The 20,785-nt window shown below is 39.0% G+C and overlaps 1 protein-coding gene across 1 annotated transcript; it reads right to left on the minus strand.

The window, feature by feature from the left end:
* Positions 1 to 1,178: 1,178 nt before the first annotated feature.
* FAM174A (family with sequence similarity 174 member A) lies at positions 1,179 to 10,936 on the minus strand. Its single transcript, XM_060761837.2, has 3 exons — positions 10,498 to 10,936; positions 3,169 to 3,303; positions 1,179 to 1,700 (listed from the first exon to the last, which is right to left on the minus strand). The coding sequence occupies exons 1-3, from the start codon at positions 10,863 to 10,865 to the stop codon at positions 1,697 to 1,699; spliced, it is 507 nt and encodes a 168-aa protein (XP_060617820.2). The 5' UTR covers positions 10,866 to 10,936; the 3' UTR covers positions 1,179 to 1,696.
* Positions 10,937 to 20,785: the final 9,849 nt, after the last annotated feature.

Genomic DNA, 20,785 nt, shown 5'->3' on the forward strand with positions numbered 1-20,785 from the left:
GTACTGCAACCACTGCAGCAACCAGGTTCTTGCTTACTTCACTCCTATAGCACAGTATCAGGCACCTTCAGTGTTGCATATCTTGTGTCAATCAAGTGGTAACACAAGTGGTGAAAACACCAGTGAAATACATTTAAATTCCAGTTTGCAAAATAACAAAATATGGAAAACTCAGTTCAAGCACATGTATGTGAGAAGGCACCTTAATATCAGGACAAGGATTATTATTATTTACGGCATTTATATGCTGCTCCTCTCACCCCGAAGGGGATTCAGAGCGGCTTACAAGATATATTTTCATACAATATATTATTAGCATAGTACAATATCAGTATTATGTATTACTATATTGCACTATACCATTATATTGTAGTATTATTAATATTACATGTAATGTAAATATATAATTATAATTATATTATATTATTATTACTAGTATTATATTGTATTACATTATAATATTATAAATATTATATGTATATACAATATACTATATTATTAGTAAAGACAAGATGGAAATGTCTTCTGCTCCCCTCTGTCTTCACTCTGCAGAGTAGCAGTTGGTGCCAGAGCGGGGAGAGGCCTCCCAACTGATTATATAGGCGGAAGACAAGATGGAAATGTCTTCTGCTCCCCTCTGTCTTCACTCTGGCTAGAGCAGCAGTTGGTGCCAAAGGAGGGAGGGGCCTCCATGTTAAAAAATCCAATGTGCATCATTACAAGATATTAAAAACATTTAAAATGTTCCCATTAAAATGAATGAAATCTGGAGAAGACACTATTAGAAATTTTTGCAGTCTGTTTCCACTTGGAAGACCAGCAATGAGTTAGTATAATCTCAATAGGAACAGAATTCTAGTGCTTGGGGTCAGTCAACAAGAAACACCTATTCCATGCACCCACCAAAAATAGGGTTGAGGATGAAGGGACCCAGATAAGATCATCCCAGAACTTAGATATACTGATATGAGAAGATGCAGTCTTTCAGATTGCCTAGTCCAAGCCATATATGGTTTATATGCCATACTGCGATAGCTACCGGAGCTGTTGTAAGAAAACCATGTGCTCCTTGTAATCAGCCTCAGTTAACAATCTGGTTGCCTGAAAATGTCTGAAAATTCTTTCCATTTTTGAGTCAAAAAACCTAAACTCAGCAAAAACATAACAAGTGATCAATATTAGGAATACTGTAAACATTTATTTGCATCACTCTCACAGACCTACAGTGTATATCCATGTTAACCTCCCCCTTTAAAAAAAATCAACATTCCTCAGAGACATAGTGATTAAATTTGGCAAGGCAGTGCTAGTAAATGAAAGACTTGTTTCAAAAAAATCACATAAATAAGTTACTACATTTGACATACTTAAAAATGTTGGCTAAGAAACTCACAAATGTATCTCACAAGAGAAGACCACAATACAGCAAATGAACAGAAAATACCCTGTTTAAAATAGGTTTAAAGTTTAGTGTGCTATTTCCATAGGCTTGAACTGAAAATAATTCTGTATATATATATACAAAAGATAGAATAAAATGTTAAGAGTTTATTGCAACAAACTAAAGGATATCATAATACAATATATACATCATTTTTATAACCCCCCCCCCTCCCAGTTTCAATATTGGCTTCTTATTCCTTTTGAACCACCTTCTTCTGTTGCTCTGCAATCGGAAACCTTTCTCAAAAGGCACTTATCTAGGAAAAAAGGAAAATGTTATTTGAATATAATCTGTCCAAATGAAACCTTGACATACTTCCAAAACAAATCTTTGCATCCCACTTGAAATTAGCAGTAGGATTTCACATTATTACATGCCTCATAATATCTAATATTTAGCTAACATCATTCCTACACTATTTAAACATTCAGTTCCCAGATATAGGAATCCTTAATGAACTAGACTTTCTATACACAAATTAATCATTCTTTTGTTTGGAAAATCTTTCATAAAAAAGGGAACTTATTCCTGTTGATCCTCTCTTGTTTGTTACATTAATTTGCCACCATTGTGCCAAAATAAAGTTGATCAAAATTTCTGATCCAAAAACTTCTGAATTATAGATCAGAATAATTTCTCCCTAATTTAAAGGGTAAGGACAGAATTCTTCTGAGGGATAGGTTCAAAAACTGTGATCAGTTAGCATACTTGTGCCTCTTTCTAAGCATACATAAAACTTGATGCACACTCAACTCATTTTCCACTGTTCTTCTGCCACTTGAGTCCCCACAGGGAGAAAGGCAGGGTATAAAGTTAGATAGTGATGATGGGAAAGAAATTGGTTTATTTCTTTCCCATCATCACTATCTAACTTTATATCCTGCCTTTCTCCCCGTGGGGACTCAAGGCAGCTAACAATCCCACACTTTAGTCAAGTATAAAAAATGCAATATAAAAGTTAGAAAACAATTAAATAGTACAGTGTTGTAAAAACAGATTAAAATATAATAAATACGCTTAAAATAGTCTTTAAATCGCATAGTCCCCCAATCCCACCTGCAACCTCCCTAAAGTCCGCCCCTTTATCCTTCCCCAAATGCCTGCTAGCAGAAAAAACGTTTTGACGTGCTTATGGTCAAGACTATCTTCCAACCACTTGTTTTCAACAATATATGCACTCTTTCCCTAAAATTACAACTACTAGAGTTATAGTATTCAGACCACTGGGTACCATGCAGTTTCAAACTTTATCTACTACGTACACAACTAGTGATTACTCATGGGATTCACACAGTTCCACATAGCCATTCATGGTTGATAGAACATTAAATATATTTTTAAAAATCAAATGTAAAAAAAGGATAGTCAGGTGGCAATTTGTTAATTCTGGAGAACAAGAGTACAAAGGAGATGCATAAATGAAAAGGAGTATATATTAATTATTTTTACATAACAAATAGACTCATTTCTCATACTGACAATTAAGGAAAGGGAATGACGCAGAACTGACGTTACACATATGATTTTCATCCTTCCTGCGAAGTTGAGATGCATAACCTGGTGATTTAAAAATTTAAAAATATGTAGTTATGTGTCTTACTGTTCATAGTATTAATTTTATCCACGGATGCAAACCTACAGTACAGTGTGCTTTGATTATGAATGTGTATCCATACAACTATTTCTCTCTTACAGCAAAAAATTCCAGAATCCTAGCCACAAACCTTCGAGGATGATTGGCATCAAATAGTGTTGTATCATCTTCATCATCATCTTGTTCTAATGGCGTCAGCTCTGTATTTTCTATGTTTGTGTCAAGAACACCATACCTTCTTGTCTTTCTATTTCTTCGTCTAAGTCTGAAAATGTAATAGCATAAAAAAGGATATGAACATTAAGATACTCAAGTACTTTAACATACTACCCATCTTACATTAATAACAAATAAAGTGGTATTGTGAATTTCCCTTTCTAGAGCTAGATTTCTCTCACTTCCTATTGTCTCATCCTAATTTATAACTATGAGCCATTTGTAAGTTGGCTGTTTGTAACTCAGGGAATGACCATAGTTAAAAACTTAACTGACCCTGACCCCAGCTTTGACTGATATCTCAGCCTTATTGTTTTAAGATGTTGTCTTTGATTATGTTGTTTTCTTTGATTGATTTTAATGCTGTTTTTATCTGTAACATGGGCTTGCCCCCCTTGTAAGCCGCCCTGAGTCCCTTCGCGGAGATGGTGGTGGGGTATAAAAATAAAGTAGTAGTAGTAGTAGTAGGTGTTGTTGTTGTTATAAAATTATGTATGCTGATCTACAGAATATTCTCATATTTGGAATAAGGATTTACTTTGCCTCACCCTTCAGGATCTCCCACTGCACTATCATTCATCACTGTATGTACACATTTTTTAAAAACTCTACTACTAAACAAAATGATAAAACTGCTGAAAAATCAATACTTATACATTTTTAAAAATATTTATTAAAATACTGTATAAGTCACTATAAAATTAATTTAAATATTTATAACTATTTAAAATGAAAAATAGCAAAATAATTGATAATCTAAAAACATTTGAAACTATCTAGCACCTTAATGTATGTTAAATCACGCACTTGAACAAACTAGATAAATTCTCAAAGGTCTTAAGAAAAAGCTGTATTTAGCATCAAAACTGAAGGCAAAATCAATATTGATCAATTTTCTAAAGGGAGCATATTCCTCAATCAAAGTGACACATTTGCATAATGCATTGCTGGAAGATTGTTTGGGAAACCCAAGTGCCCAACTGAACAATCAACTAGTATAGTTAGGAGAGAGATATGTTTTATAGGACTGGTTTATATAATAAGACCAAGATTTTTTAAAAGTAAAATGTGAATTAAGTAAACAGCACGAATAAGTGTACACCGTATCCTGCCTGATCATAATCCCTCAGTGATGGAAAAAAACAACAAAGGTTATCCTAATTCTATATTTTTAATAAATAATACGGAAAACAGGTGTGTCATTGCCATTAAAAGGCTGGTACCCCAAGAGAGAGGAACATGATCTGGAAATGATCATGCAATACTAAAATCTGTTACTTTTAGTCCAAAGTAGATATTGATAGAATCCTAAGGTCAAACTGTATGATTGCAATCAAATCATGTTACTGGTTATGCATGCTTTATACAGAATCTGAACATTCAAAGCAGGCAATACCTGGCAGATCTTAATAGAATCCTAAAGTTAGATTTTGATTCAAATGTATGATTGCAAGCAAATCACATCACCATTTATGTTTATTTTATAGAGAAGCTGGAGTACAAAGCATACAATACTGGACAGTTATCCAAATATGTTTAGTTTAAGCTTGAGATGAAAATTCTCAAAATTGGGATTGAAGCAAAAACATTAAACCTTCACAAACTAATAGCAACAAATACCAACTGGCAGTGGCATGCCAGTAACACTGTGTGGCCATTTCCAAAAGCATATGATGGACAAATGCAGAGAATACTATTAGACTATTTAACACCTCATTTCTTAGCATTTCAATTTTGTAGTCCTATACACACCTATTCAATGGCACATCTTTATAGTTTAGAATCTTATCTAGTTCCTTCACTACTGACTTTCCACATTCCATTCTTCTTATTTCTGATTTCAACATTTTTACTGATGATTGAACCAAGGTACAGAAAGACATTAACTATTCTGATATATTAACAACTTTAAAGCTATGAAAATGCGTGATCGTTGTTTAAAATGGGTAAGTAATAATCTCTTTTTGCACGTTCTCTTGCAACCTTCCAAGTTTTTGCTATTTTTTTTCTAGTGGCATTGTCTCATCTGCTTATTTTAAATTACTGATGTTTCTTCCTCCAATTTTGACATGTCCTCCCTCCAAAATTTAATTGGTTTTCTGTATATAAATTAAACTGGTGATATGCATCCTTCTAAACCTTTTGCCAATTAGAAATTATTTTGTTTGTCCATATTTTGTCCTTTCTATAGCCTCTTGTTCTGAATATAGTTTACACAACAGGATAATCAGACTTACTCTGATGAAATATACGGTACCATATGAAAAATAATATTTTAGGCAAGGAATAAAATTGGGTAGGCAAGAAAATCAAACTACTTAATTGTTGTTAGTTTAGTATTTCATGAAACTAAGAAATTAAAAAAATAAAGTAGCACTTGCAGTTTGAACATCATGTATTCAGAAAGCAAGCTATTCCTTGAGGGCAAACAGACTTTCTAAAAAAAATGCAGCTTTCTACCAAGGTCCTTGCTAGTTACATTTTAGAAGATACTCTCAGTTTTATTAAGATGTCATTTAAATACTACCCCAAATGAACTTATACTGGCCACGGTGGTCCACGCTTTTGTTACATCCTGAATAGATTACTGCAAAGCGCTCTACGTGGGGTTGCCTTTGAAAACTGTTCGGAAACTTCAGTTAGTCCAACGGGCGGCAGCTAGATTAATCACCGGAGCATCATACAGGGAGCATACTACTCCTCTGTTATGTCAGCTCCACTGGCTGCCGATCCAGTTCCGAGCACAATTCAAAGTGCTGGTTTTGACCTATAAAACCCTATACGGCTCCGGCCCAGTGTACCTGTCCAAACGTATCTCCTTCTATGTCCCACCTCGGAGTTTAAGATCTTCGGGGGAGGCCCTGCTCTCGGCCCCGCCGCTATCACAAGAGAGGCTGGTGGGGACGAGGGACAAGGCCTTCTCGGTGGTGGCCCCTCACCTGTGGAATTCATTCCCCGGGGAAATTAGGTCATCAACATCCCTCCTCTCCTTCAGAAGGAAGCTGAAATCATGGATATGGGACCAGGACTTCGGGTAATCTGGCATACTGATAAGGTAATGACGACCAGAAATTGGAATGGACTATGGTAATGCTGAATGGACTTATGGATATTAGAACTTGGTGAACGTTGGCCACTAGATTGGCTTTTAATTGTTATTGTTTTAATTTATTGTTTTAACTATTGTGGTTATTATTGTTATGTAATTTATCTGTTGAATTGTTGGCATCTAATTGTGCCAGTTGTAAGCCGCCCTGAGTCCCCACTCGGGGGTTGAGAAGGGCAGGGTAGAAGTGCTGAAATAAATAAATAAATACTGATAAATATTTGTATATTTTGAGTTGGATATAAACAGAAAAGAGATTTCTGAACCTGACTTTCTTGCCCACTTATTTCCTTGGCTGCCACATAAACAGCCTTCAACCCAAATCAGAAATTGGAAAGAAAAGTGGGAATCTCCAAATATCTAGACAAAGTAATTTTTAAGATCGAAAGGTTCCATTTGGAGACTCTTTCTTTCTCTGACCCCTTCTACACTGCCATATAATCCAGATTATCAAATCAGATAATTCATATTATTTGTTTTGATCTGGAATATGAGTCCACACTGCTACACAATCCAGTTCAAAGCAGATAATCTGGATTTTATATGTAGAACTATAGAAGAAGCCTCACTCAGTTCTTTATATCATAATCGAGTCTATGTAGCATTGTCTTTCAAACTTTGGAGGACTGGGAAGTCAACTTCTGCAAGCCATATTACAGAAGCATTTGCAATCAAACTTGCCCTCAACATGAGGCCAACACTTATATGAGAATATAATCAGAACTACAGCAAAAAAAATTACTGAAAAGGTTTTAGCATGTTTTTCCTTTTATTTTTCAATGAAATTGTTCTGTCTTTAGTTATCTTGGGGATAGCCAGGAGCGGACCAAGAAAGCTTTCGTTGTGGCATGAACAATTTGTTTGTCCTCAGCATGTCATTTACAGACCTACTAGCGCTGAATGTGGAAAACCTACTAATTATCATGGCTAATATATAAATTATCCTTCATGTATTTGTCTAATCCGCTTTATAGCAATGTAAGCCTCTGGCAATCACCACACGTGATGCCAGAAAATTCACTAAGTCAATTGTGCAACCTGTAAATCTGGAAGGGGGTTGGAAGAGAGTCTACATAATCGATTTATGACCAAAGTGTGAGATTGTTAAGGAGCCTTGAGTCCCCATGGGGAGAAAGGCAGGGTATAAATTAAGTAAATAAAAAAAATTAACTGTGTGACTCCCAAATTCTAAAATTATATAAATACAAGTAGCAGGGACGGGATCTATGTTTTCTTGTATTCTATATGCAGTTTTTGAATGCAATCCCCAACACAATTTAGGCTCATTTTTCACCAAAGTGTAAATTAGTATCTGAGATTCACCAATATTGGGTATTGATTTACTTGCTGGGAAGTATTTCACTCCACCCCCAGTTTCATCAATGATGGAATTGGCATGTTAATTTTCTATAGGCTTTGTCTGAGTTTGATAAATGTTATGTTCACCAGAACTTATTCCATCAGTGTAATTTTAGACATGGTAATTCAGGAAAGTTCCAATTAGGAAGCTATCTATATGGGTAAAAGATTGGACTGAAGCCTTGGACTGAAATTCTGTGCAGTGGAAGCCTAAATATCCCGAAGATACTAGATCCCATCTCATCTTGGAAGCTAAAGAGAGTCAACTCTAGTTAGTACTTGGATGAGAGACTACCAACAAAGATTACATGCTGTAGGCTATATTTCAGATGAAGGATTGTTGCTATAAGGCAACAGGCAACCTGAATATACAAACTTTATTTTACAACATAAAACTTTTCTTCACAAATTACTAGATGTTGAAAGGTGTAGTACAACTAATTGGGGTATCCTTGCTTCCTTATTCAAATAAAGTAGGACCCCCATATTTTCAGGACCAGTGTCTCCAGCTTCATTGATCCACACCCAACAAAATATGTCTCTTTTAGGAATGTGTGGGTCCTCACGTGTGACTCTATTACAATACTTGGATCAAAAGTATTTCACTTTAATAGTGTTAGCTATTATCCATGGTTTTGCATATCCAGAATTCGTAAGTCCTCCAGGGCAATTCTATGGAAACATTTAATTGAGATCATTCATTTCAAAAGGTTTCACTATTATCTATAGACAGTCCCCAAATTACGAACAAGATAGGTTCTGTGTGTTTGTTCTTAGGTTGAATGTGTATGTAAGTTGGAACAGGCACATTTTTAAGTGTAACTCCAGCCTATTTTTTTTTTTTTTTAGCTTTGGATAGAATAAGGAAGAGTTAGCACCCCTGCAGTATTTATTTTTCTGTCTGTGCTCCTGTTCAGATTTCACCTCACTTTCCGTCCATGTGATCATTGGATTTTGAAAAATTCGGCTTGTTGTGGAAATAAGGATTGGTGATAAAGCTTCAGTGGATACACCATTTTGCCATGATAACTCACAGTGAATTTCCATTCCTGGTGATAAGATTACCATCCACACAATGAATACCATCCACACAATGGAATTAAAGAACCATTATTCCACTTTTAACGGCTATTGTTCCACTCTAAGGTATGGGGTTGGCAATTTGGGAGAAGAACATTAAGAGTTCAGAGCCTCGAAAAATCATGAACCCCTGGATTCCAGAAAAATGGAACAATGGCAGTCATAGTGCTGTAACTGTATATGAAATATTTGTGGGCCCCCAGTGTGCAAGGCAGAAATAGGGACCCGTTGCATGCCAGATGTCTTGGACTTTGCCACTGCCCATAATAGTTTGAGCTTTTGAGAACTGATGCATCTTAGGACTATGAGCTCTCCACACCTAAAATAAAATAGAAAAGCAGTGACATAATCTTAATATCCCCATAATCTTATGGGGAGAGAACGCCATGATGGTGTACTGCTAACAATTTTGACTGAATACAGTGGGCCCTGGGTATCTGTTGGTGTTTGGTTCCAAGATCGCCAATGGACACCAAAATCTGTGAATGCTCGAGTCCCGTTATATACAATAGTGCAGTAAAGTGACAGAAAGTAGTAAAATCAGTTTGTCTTTTGGATTATTTTGAGAATATTCTCCCACCACGGAAGGTGGAATCCTTGGACGTGTAATCTGTGGATGTGGCACTCCAACTGCATAAAACAATGGTTCCCAATCTTTGGTCCTCCAGTTAAGAATTGTGGGCGTTGAAGACCAAAACATGTGGGGACCCATAGATTGAGAACTACTGGTGTGGATCATGAAAATACGTAAAACCATGGATCACTGGGAGAGGAATGGGTTACCATAATATTTGGTTGATCACACTAGATAGTCTCAACCTTTGGTCCTCAAGGTATTTTGGACTTCAACTTCCCTAAATCCCAGCAAGCTAACAAACTCATGATGCTAGTAAGGACCAAAACTAAGATAGGCTCTATGGTCTGAGGACCAATCTGATTAGAAGTATTATGGGTTATAAACTGCAGCCTACTTTGGATTTTACAATCTTTAATTACACTCATGTCAAACTTATCAGAATTTGTCACAAAGACACTCAGGCTTTGGATCAAACTTTAAAGAAGATCCTTACAGAGGTCTAAAGGAAAGGTAGGCAGAGGAGAATAGATCTGGCCCTCAGAAGTGGTGCCTGAAGCCCACAATTCCTAACAGCCGGCTGTTAGGAATTGTGGGAGTTGGAGTCCAAAACACCCGGAGGGCCCCAAGTTTGCCCATGGCTGTTAGGAATTGTGAGAGTTGAAGTCCAAAACACCCAGAGGGCCCCAAGTTTGCCAATGACTGTTAGGAATTGTGGGAGTTGGAGTCAAAAACACCTGAAGAGCTGAAGTTTTCCCACGCCTGAGCCAATCTCTCACTCAGATATAACCTTGGTGTATCTGCACTGGAGAATGAATGCAGTTTGACACCACTTTATCTGGCCTGACCCAGTGTTATGGGTTCAATACATTTTGCAATTTGGCTAAAAAAAAAACCGTGAAACTACAACACCCACGATTCTACTTCATGCCGGCATGGCATTAATTAATTAAACTGGGATTTCGAGGGACCCCACTTTCACGGCTATGGAATCCTGGGAGCTGTAGTTTTGTGCGGAACTAGAAAGGGGAAGGCCTTGCAAAACTACAACTCCTGGGATCCGAAGCAGTAAGCAGTGAGCGTGGAGTCAAGGTGGAGAGGCGGGACCCTCCCTTGGGGCTCACCGGACGGTCCGGATGACGAAGTAGACGATGAGGGCGGCGCTGGCGAGGACGAGCACCGAGAGGGCGCGCTGGGTCATGGGCGGGCTGGCCTGGGGAGGCGGCGGCACGGCGGCCAGGCTGCTGCTGCTGCTACTGCTTCCATTGCCACTGGGCACCGCGTCGGGAGGGCCGGTGCTGTCCGGAGAGGCCTCGGGGAGCTCTTCGCGGCCTAACTGCTCCGAGGGCAAAGCCTGCTTCGGAGGAGGGGAGCGGGGCTCCGGGGCAGGGGCCGCTTCCCCGCGGAGCAGGGCCAGCGCCAGCACCGCCGCCACAAGCAGGCCCGGCAGGGGCGTCAGGGTGCGGGGAGGCAGCGGCGAGAGCTGCCGCATGGCGCCCCGTCCCTAACTCGGCCCCCCACGCCGCCCAGGGAGGAGGAACCGGAACCGGAAGTGCTCGCTCTTCCGGAAGGCCCAGGCCGTTGCCATGGACGCCGAGAGGCTTCAGTCGTCTCCTCTCTCATCTGGAAAGCGGGCAGGGCGCATGCGCAGAACTTCATCGCGCTGCTAGATAGAACTCCTTGAGTAGCCTCCTCTCTCCCTGCCTGGCAGGCTGGCTGGGCGGGGCGCATGCGCAGAACTACATCGCGCTTCTCCCACTGAGTTTCTGTAGACCAGTGGTTCTCAACCTGTGGGTCCCCAGATGTTTTGGCCTCCAACTCCCAGAAATCCTAACAGCTGGTAAACTGGTGGGATTTCTGGGAGTTGTAGGCCAAAACACATGGGGACCCACAGGTTGAGAACCACTGCTGTCGACTAAAAGAACTCCAAAGAATACAAATATGTGCACATTTTAGACATTAATTCTTAGAACTAGGTGTTTTTTTCAGCCTGAGAATTACAGTGCGCCCCCCACTTCTGTACTGCCATATAATGGAGTTTGAAACTGCATTATATGGGTAGTGTAGACCAGGTGTGGACAAGCTTTGGCCCTCCAGGTTTTGGGGACTTCAACTCCCACAATTTATACAATTTTTCAATTGGCCACCTTAATTAGCATTTAATGACCCAGCAGTTTCAAGGTCTGGTTCTTACTGCTTGGGCCACAGCAACGCATGGCAGGGGACAGCTAGTCTATATAAATAAAAATGTTATGTTCGTTTGTGGGATTAACATAACTCAAAAATCACTGGACGAATTGCCGCCAAATTTGGCCACAAGACACCTACTAACCCAAGGAATGACCATCACTCAAAAAATGATTTTGTCATTTGGGAGTTGTAGTTGCTGGGATTTATAGTTTACTTACAATCAAACTCCACCAATGATGGAACTGAACCAAATGTGGCACACAGGACTCCCATGACCAACAGAAACCACTAGGAAGGGTTTGGTGGCTGTACGTTGAGTTTGGGAGCTGTAGTTCACCTGCATCCAGAGAGAACTGTGGACTCAAACAATGATGGGTCTGGACCAAACTTGGCATGAATATTCCATATGCCCAAATATGAACACAGATGGAGTTTGGGGAAAATAGACCCTGACATTTGGGAGTTGTAGTTGCTGGGATTTATAGTTCACCTACAATCAAAGAGCATTCTGAACCCCACCAACGACAGAATTGGGGGCAAACTTCCCTCCCAGAACCCCCAGAACCAACAGAAAATACTTAAGGCCATCCAGTCTAACTCCCTTCACTAGAGCAAGAAAATGTAATCAAAGCCCTCCTGACAAAGAGCCATCCAGCTATAGATACAGATAGATAACGACACACACACAGAGATATAGTATCCTAGATTTGAATGTTTTAAGCAGAGGGCCAATTGACGGTCCCGCAGACTGTTGGGGGCTGGACTATAGATTCCCATGCACAGTACACACATCTTATTTGTAGTGCATAAAACACACACAAAAGATCAATACAATGTTTAAAATGAAGAACATTTTAACCAACATAAACATACCAGTGTTTTAATGAGAAGTGTGAGCCTGCTTTTGGCTGACAGTCAGTAAATTAGGATTGTTGTCGCTGTGTACCTTCAAGTTGTTTCAGATTTAGGGTAACCCTTCACTTCACTTCACTTCACTTCACTTTATTTCTTAGTCGCTCTCCACCAAGGTGCTACGAGCGACTTACAATCTAAAATAGCATTTACACAATATAAAAACATTCAACATAAAAACATCCAACAGTGACTATTTGGCAAATTAGATCTGATTACTTAAATGCACAACCAAACAGCCAAGTCTTCAGTGCCTTTACAAAAGGTCGCAACTCCGACATTGCTCTAATATATGGAGGCAATGAGTTCCACAGAATTGGAGCATAGGTCAAAAAAGCTCTACATCTTGTAGCTTCCAGGTGTACCTCCCTAGGGCCCGGTATGTATAGGAGATTTTCCTGGGTGGATCGAGGTGACCACTGATGGAGAAAAGGAATGAGGCGGGTCCTTGGCCATTTTGAGCTCTAAATGTCAGGATCATTATCTTGTAAGAGATCCGATGTTCTATTGGTAGCCAATGCAGTTGCAGAATCAGTGTAATAACCCTAAGTCTAAAGCAGTGGTTCCTAACCTTTTCTTGACCAGGGAACACTGAACATAGACCACTTTGACCAGGGACCGCTCTCCAACATTAGTCCCAAAAGGGTTAAGAATCAGTTTTTGGTCAACTTTAGATTTGGTTTGGTTATTTGGAGTGTTGATGTAGAAAATTACATTGGATCGACTACATCAGCTCTAGTTTCTGATACAGAACATATTCCATCCAGTAGTTGCCATCTGCCTGCCCACAGAAAACCATATTTGATAATCTGGAGCTGATGTGGTCTATCCAAGGGGTTGGGACTGGTCAGCGAAAGGGAAGGAGTGGCAGGCGGTGCGAAAGGATCAGTAATAAAATAAATAAAATAAAACAAAGAGGAAGGAGCAGTCCAGATTTTTGTCCTCACGGCCCACTGGTGTTCCATGGCCCACAGGTTAAGAACCACTGGTCTAAAAGGTGAGGCCTGGGTAAATGACTTTGGAGGGCTGCATCCTGCCCATTGACCTTAGCTTGGGAATCCCTGATCTACACTGTAGAAATAATGCTGTTTGACACCACTTGAACTGTCATGGCTCAGTGCTATGGAATCCTGGGATTCGTTGCTTGGTGAGGCACCAGTACTCTTTGGCAGAGAAGGGTGAAGACCTTGTAAAATTATAACTCCCAGGATTCCATAGCATCAAAACCTGGCAGTTAAGGTGGTGTCAACATGCATTCATTATACAGTGTAGATGTGCCCTGAGAATAACAGATTGAGCTGGCATGGGGTAGTGGATTGAGTGTTGGGTTCAAATCCTCACTCAGCCCTGAAAACTCATTGAGTGATCTTGAGCAAGTTGCACACACTTTCAGCCTCAGAGGACAGCAATAGCAAAGCTCCACTGAATAAATGCTACCAAAATATGCCTGTGAAAGTCGCATTAGGTTGCTGCAGATTTTTCTACTGCTGGACCATGGCACTTGCTGTATTGCCTTGGGCAAATCATGTACTCTCAGTCTAACCAGCTCTCAGGGTTATTAAGAGGACAAATGAGATACCAATTGTTAACCACTTTGTACTGACACTTACTACAGGAAGTGAATAAATAATAATACTAATAGTTTGATCTCAAGAAAACTCTGCCTCGAAGACTTGCCATGAAATGCGATTAATATGGATTTTGTGATAAGCCTGGAGCAGAGAGTGCTGAATTATGGTTCTGATATAATATTTGTTTATGGAAATAAGAAGAAAAAATATAGTGACATATAATTGATGCCAATTAATGTTGCTGAGTTCAAAATCCAGACTTGCCAGTTTCTCTAAAAGAACTCCAAATACTGTAAATATGTGAATGTTTTATACATTAATCCCAGTTTTGGAGAACCAGGTGTGCTTTTCAGCCTGAGAATTTACAAATGGGCAAGGAGGGTGGATTCCCATCACATGTTAAATTGGGTGTTCTTACATGTCTCAATGCGGGGAAATGAAAACAAGTTCATTGCCAATTGATTTAGAAATTGTGGGGGAAACCCACACTTGCAAAACGGTTAAATACCTGGAACCCACAGTTGAGGCTTGCATCATGTGATGAGCTCCGTGGGTTGCCGATTCTTACATGTGTAGAAACACTGATTTTGTTGTATGTGATTAAGTCACTGATCCATTTAACTGGACGTGTCTACATTCTTTGGTTGTTCAGAAGATCAACTAAGGGAAGGGCTATTTGGAATTATAATGAGTTTAATAGCCGTAGTCAGGGAATTTTATAGAATTTCTTACTGCATCTTCATTTTTTCGCAGAAAATGTCTATGCGAAGCTTCTCCATTACTTACAATCATAATATTCAGATTGTGTTGGAAATTGTTTTTTTAAAGGCGGAATGTAGCCCAGAGTTGCACGCTTACTTGTATATGATAATCAAAAAATGCCTGAATTAAAAAAATAATAATTCTGAATTTTATCAAAGCTTAGAGAAATGTCTTAAAATATTACTAATCTTGGATTGCAATAAATCCATTTTTACAGGTTATTTTTATTTTTGGTTTGTAGCAACTTGGAGAAGGCAAAGGAAGAATGTGGTGCTCCAGATGTTGGACTTCATGCATCCTTTGTCACCATAGTAATGTTGAGGAATGCTGAGAGTTGTTATTGAGCAACATCTGGAGTATTACCTATATTTGCATTAATATACCTGCACACTACGCAAAAACTAAACAGCCAGAACTGGAAGCCAGTTGGTAGCATAAGTGCATGTAACTCAGGATTGCATATATGTATGCCTTCGTTTTGGATATGCCAGATGTTCATTGGCCTCTTGTGTCTCATTCAAACACTCCCCCATGGCAGCAGTATGGGGTTGAAAAGAAATTTCTTTTATCCATTGTTGCATTATCTATCTATTTAATAGGATATTTAAATTCCAACCTTTATTGTGGAATTTCAGGACAGGATATTAAAACCATAAGTAGCTTAAATAGGATTCAAACATATTAAATATGGCAAGATCCATGAAAATTTTGTGGTAAAAGAACAGTGCTTTAATGAATTTTCCTTCTTACTCTTCATATCTTCATACTAAATCCAAGGTTTTGCAAATGAAAAGTGACGTGTTTCTGTCACCTTAAAAGCTAGGACATGGAGCAGTGGATTCAAATTGCAGGAAAAGATTCCACCTAAACAATAGGAAAAAGTCCTGATGGTAAGGGCTGTTCCAATGTGATAACATGCTGCCTCAGAGCATGGTGGTGTCTTCTTCTGAGGAGGGTTTAAGCAGAGGCTGGATGGCCATCTGTCAGGAGTGCTTTGCCGGTCCCTACATGGCAGGAGGCTGGACTGTATGGCTATTGTGGTCACTTCCAACTTTATGATTGTGTGAACTTCCATAATACCACAGAATTGTGCTGTGGCAGTCAAAGTGGTGTCAAACTGCATTAATTCTACAGTGTAGATGTACCCTCTGTATCCACAGAGGTTGTTCAGTTCTTCTCTAAAGATAGCTGTAGCCTTCCTGCCTTACCTTGCTGCCTGTAAATAACCATAGACCTATATGTTTGATAAAATGAAGTAAAGGAGTCTCCAGAGCAGATAGCAGATCATTTCGGCAATTGTGAACTTTTGAGCCCTGGCACTTTTGTTAGGAATTAAAGTGAACATATGAAGAATTCCCTTTGCACTTTGCAATCAGCAGGGAGAGATTTTGCTCAAACATTTATCAGAAGACTGGTGGCTTGTAAAAACTCAAAGAATTATTGTGGAATAGGCCTTTATATTCTACTGCTGGCATTCAATTCCTTTCCTCTGTAAGTGCTTCAGTAGCTTTTAACCTGAAATGGTATTTTTGGTTCACTGATTAAATTGTAAGTGTCTATTTGTCTCCATTGGGTGTCCAAAAGCCAGGACCAGGCGTCCATTTGGAGACACAACTACTATTTTAAAAATGCTTTGTTACACTATCGGCAGCTTTTTTGCTATTTGCAGCCTGTATTGGTCTTATCTGCATCCTGTGTCAGTACTACTTACTGTCTCTACTTAGCTGTCAAATTTAATTTTGAGGAGTATTGAGGGACACATTACTTAAGGTTGAAACGCCTTACAAAAGATACTGCAAACATGTTTAAATTGATGTAGGACTGTGCAATTCCATGATTTGTTTTATCATCTGTTGGAATGCAACCTTAATTACCTCTGTCCTTCCAAGTGAGTGAGGTGATAATGTTACTGTTATTTCTAACACATTAGGAAAGAGGAATGAAGAAAATAACAAAGCAGGGGTTGAACACTTCCTTCCTTTACTCTGATCAGGTTGCCAGTTTACCCTGGCAATTTATAAGGCAACAGGTCTTTGTAAAATGGTTTGCATATTCAATTAAAAGCTAAAGGCTGCATTTCAGCTGGCTGAACATCTTTTCTTAAAGGTCAGTATATTTCACAACTTAAATCTATGCTGTCAGAAATAAACACCACTGAATTTGATCGAGCATATTCCTATGTAACTGTGCATATAATAGCCATTGTGCCCTGTAGACTTAATTATGAGAGTTTATTAGAGGTTCATTTGTCCCTTTTAGATGTCTGTTGTTTCCTTTAAAAACAAACAACAAAGCATCATCTTGAAGTCCAGCCGGCCATCCACACTTGTGAGTTTAACTTTTGTGGATTTGGTTATTAGTGGATTTGATCAGTATGTGCTCTCTAGGTCCTCCAGGGTAATTCTAAGTTCAACTTCCATCAGCCACTAAGCACAGAATCACATTAGAAGACCTAGAGATTCTTCGAGAGGTGTTCTCTTGGATTCTTAAAGAATAATTTCTTTAAAATATGCAGTTTCCCAACTTTCATGGGGCTTTGCACTCCAAATCACCATGAAAGTATGAAATACAGAAAAATGTAATCTGGATCTTGAATTCTTTGGGTGGATGTGGTTATTGGAGTCTAACAATGACCTAATAATGCCAAAAATGTGAAGTTTTTCAAGGACCTATGGATACTGAGGGAAGCCTGACGAGCTTCGCTAATTGTGAATGTTCTGAGTCAGGAATCAGGAATGTCACCAGGTTGAAGGAAAATGACAGTTTTATTCAGTTTGCAGAAGCGGCACTTGTACAGCAGCAAGTGCTCAAAGGGTAAAGCACAAAGCACAAGGAAAAAGGTATACATAAGAATTTCCATGCATTAGCAATGCTGTGGTTAGAAATTCCCTCCCATTTACCTGATTGGCCAGTGCCAGAAAGCCAGCATTTTCCAGGCATCTGATTGGTCGGGAGGTAGGCCCTAACCAGTGCATGCTCCGACTGGTGGAGACGATGACTCACCTGGGGTACCCCTCCCAACCTCTGGACTAAAAGAGGTGGTTATTGGGGCAAAGAGGTCTCCAGGGTGTTGTGGCCATTCTGGGTGTGTAACAGCGAGAGTCCAAAAAGATGAATGATGGAATTATGCAGATACCAGTTCCTGGATGTGAGGACAATGAATGTTGGGTCCCCAGCCATCTTCCCATGCTTGGAAGACAAAGAAAAGGTCCCAGAAATGTCTATTGGAAATGACAGTTCCCTCCAAGTTTCTTCCTGAGTATTTGTCCAGCAGATAGGTGAGACCCCCAAAAGGGAAGTTTGGGGTGACAAGTGGATGGCCTTCTGCTTATTTATTTATCGTGTCAGGGGCAACCAGACAATTTGTTTTTGGCCTTCTGCTGGCAGTCAGGAAGACTCTTTGTCTAACAGATTATGTCTTGTGCCTGTTTCCCACACAGGGTGTGAAAGGAGTATCTGGAGTGGCTGAAATTGCTCAAGAGGTTATTAGAGATCCTTCTGGTTTGTCTTCTATTTCATATAGTTCAATAAAATAAAATAAGAAAAGGTAAAAATAGAATTCATGTGATGCTTTAGAATAAGTTCTTAGATAGAAATAAGGGTGAGGGGCCTCATCTTGCCTGCATGCAGTATAGGAAAGATTATTTGCTTTATTCGTTTTAATTCATTCCTCTGAACTCGTGTGCACATTCACATAAAGCAAAAAAGAAAAGAAAAACAGTAAAATATACTTTGTATAGGAGAGAGTATAGTACTGGTCTTACACTGTATCTACCTGAGCTTTAGCTTTGTTGCAGTAGGAGTGAGTGGGGCCATGGAGTGATCTTCAGCAGAGCTCTGGATGATCGCTGATGCAGACTGGCTCAAGCTGAACAGCTGAGCCGGAGTGTGTGGGCGGAGGAAGAGCTGGGCTTTAATGTTTGGGGGGAGGGGGGGTTGCTGCTGGTCTGGGAATGGTTGAGGGAGACAAGGGGGATGGAGGCCAATGTAGTCCATTCTGGCATTGTGTCCTTGGGAAACTATGATCCCTTCGGTGGCAGAACTATGTCTCTCTTTTTATTAGGGGTGGGGGTAGTTGTGTTCGATAACAATAACTGAAAGGAGATATAATCTGAAGATTACCTTGTTTAACCAGATAACTTAGTAAAGAAACTCTCCAGTGTGTTCCTTTAACAGCCTTTCCATGTTATGTATGCTCTTAGTGCAAAAGCGACAGTGGCCAATGTTTCTAGGTGAGATCGTCCACACCTGACGTGGTATAAACAAAGCATGCTAAATCTTCAAGAGCAAATCTGAGCTCAAAAGAGTTTCTCAAGAGTTTTATTGTAAGCAGCCTTTATTTTCTAAACACAAAGTAAAACATAAGTGTTTTTTCTTATGAATGGCTAGGGGGGAAGGAGTGCTATTGAAACTGCACCATTCCATATACTGATATATTTCCCCTTTTTGTTAATGTGTGTATGGAATGAGATAATAAAACGTGGCAATACTGCAGAGCTTTTGTCAAATTGGCTTCCTAAAGGCAGACTCTTTTTTGTTATAATGACATTTTGGATAGAGGTGAACTACATTTGTAGGGGAGGTGAAAGTACAATAAATCTAATTACAAAACATTCCAGGTCCAATATTATATCCATAACAATATATTTAGCTAACATGCTAGCTATAAAATGTGAGACTTTATCTTTGTCAAACTCATACTTGTCATCAGCCTGAACAACCTAAACTAATAGTAAAAAAAAACAATGTCCTATTAGATTAGCAAAGAAAGTTTGGAACAAAGAAGTGAAAGGGAATAGTAGGAGAAAGCTATACAGGCTTCTCTTCACCGAGCTAAACAAGCCCAGCTCCTTCAAACATATGTCATACATTTTGTTTTCTGTATGTCTTATCCTTGCTATCTTTCTCTGAACCTGCTCCATCTTGTCTATACCTTCCCAAAATAGAGCAAAGTATAGATTATAATAAAACACATTATTTTCCTTGATTTGGCAACTTTGCTTCTGTTAATGCAGGTTAAAATAGTGTTTGACCTCACTGCTGCAGCTTGTATTCAAATTATGATGGACTATAATCCCAAGGTCCTTTTCTCAGGACGTATTACTGAACTGGTGTCTCCCACCCTATACTTGTGTATTTAGTTTTTTGTTTTAAATGTACAATTTTACATTTCCCTCTAATTAATTTGATTTTTATTAATTTCTGCTCATGTTTAATTTTATCAAAGTCCATTTAAATTCTGCTTTTAGATTCAAATGTCTTATACAGCTCTCCCACTTTGGTACCATGGGTCAACTTAGTAAGTTTTTTTTCTCAGTTCATCATCTGTCATTAATAAAAAATGTTGAGTAGTGGCCCTAGGACAGAACCTTAAGGCACTCCTCCTTCTTTTGAAGCACAGGCATTGATTAAGATTCTCTGAGAACATTTTTAACCAATGATGGCAGATTGCTGGGTGATACTTAGCTTTTTATTCTTAAACCTTCTTTGCTGCTATGATTTAGTTTTTGTCCCTACTGATGATTATATTGTACCCTTTGAAGGACTAAGAGCTAGGTACAAAATAAAAAATTTAGCACATTTAAAGGCTCTGTCAAAATATTGTAACAGTTTACTACAAACAAACAAAAAACCCAAAAACTCTTAGATACTCATTGAATGATAATGATCATTGGGTATTTTTCTACAAGTTAGGGAAGAATTTGCTCCCATGTTACTTATTTAGAGCCAGCTATAGCCTTAGGAAGACTCTCATTTAACTATAAATGCCAGATAAATGTACTTTCTCGTTGCATGAGAGCTACAATTAAAAATAGGCTTAACTAATACCATACCTCATACCATACCACAAACTGTGTATTGACTTGACATTAATATTGAAATACGGCAATTTAAAGTAAATTAAGACAAATAAAGATAAACATAACTTAATGTAACACAGTTTTACTGAATTATAAAACTGATTTTATTTTCATTT

Source organism: Anolis sagrei, chromosome 2, assembly GCF_037176765.1.
Source record: "Anolis sagrei isolate rAnoSag1 chromosome 2, rAnoSag1.mat, whole genome shotgun sequence".
Taxonomy (NCBI): Eukaryota; Metazoa; Chordata; class Lepidosauria; order Squamata; family Dactyloidae; genus Anolis; species Anolis sagrei.

Coding starts and splice junctions, on each gene's coding strand:
- FAM174A (XM_060761837.2), bottom strand. CDS start 10,865: ATGCGGCAGCTCTCGCCGCTGCCTCCCCGCACCCTGACGCCCCTGCCG. Junction 3,304..10,497: donor TTCGTCATCCGGACCGTCCG/GTGAGCCCCAAG, acceptor TTACATTTTCAG/ACTTAGACGAAGAAATAGAA.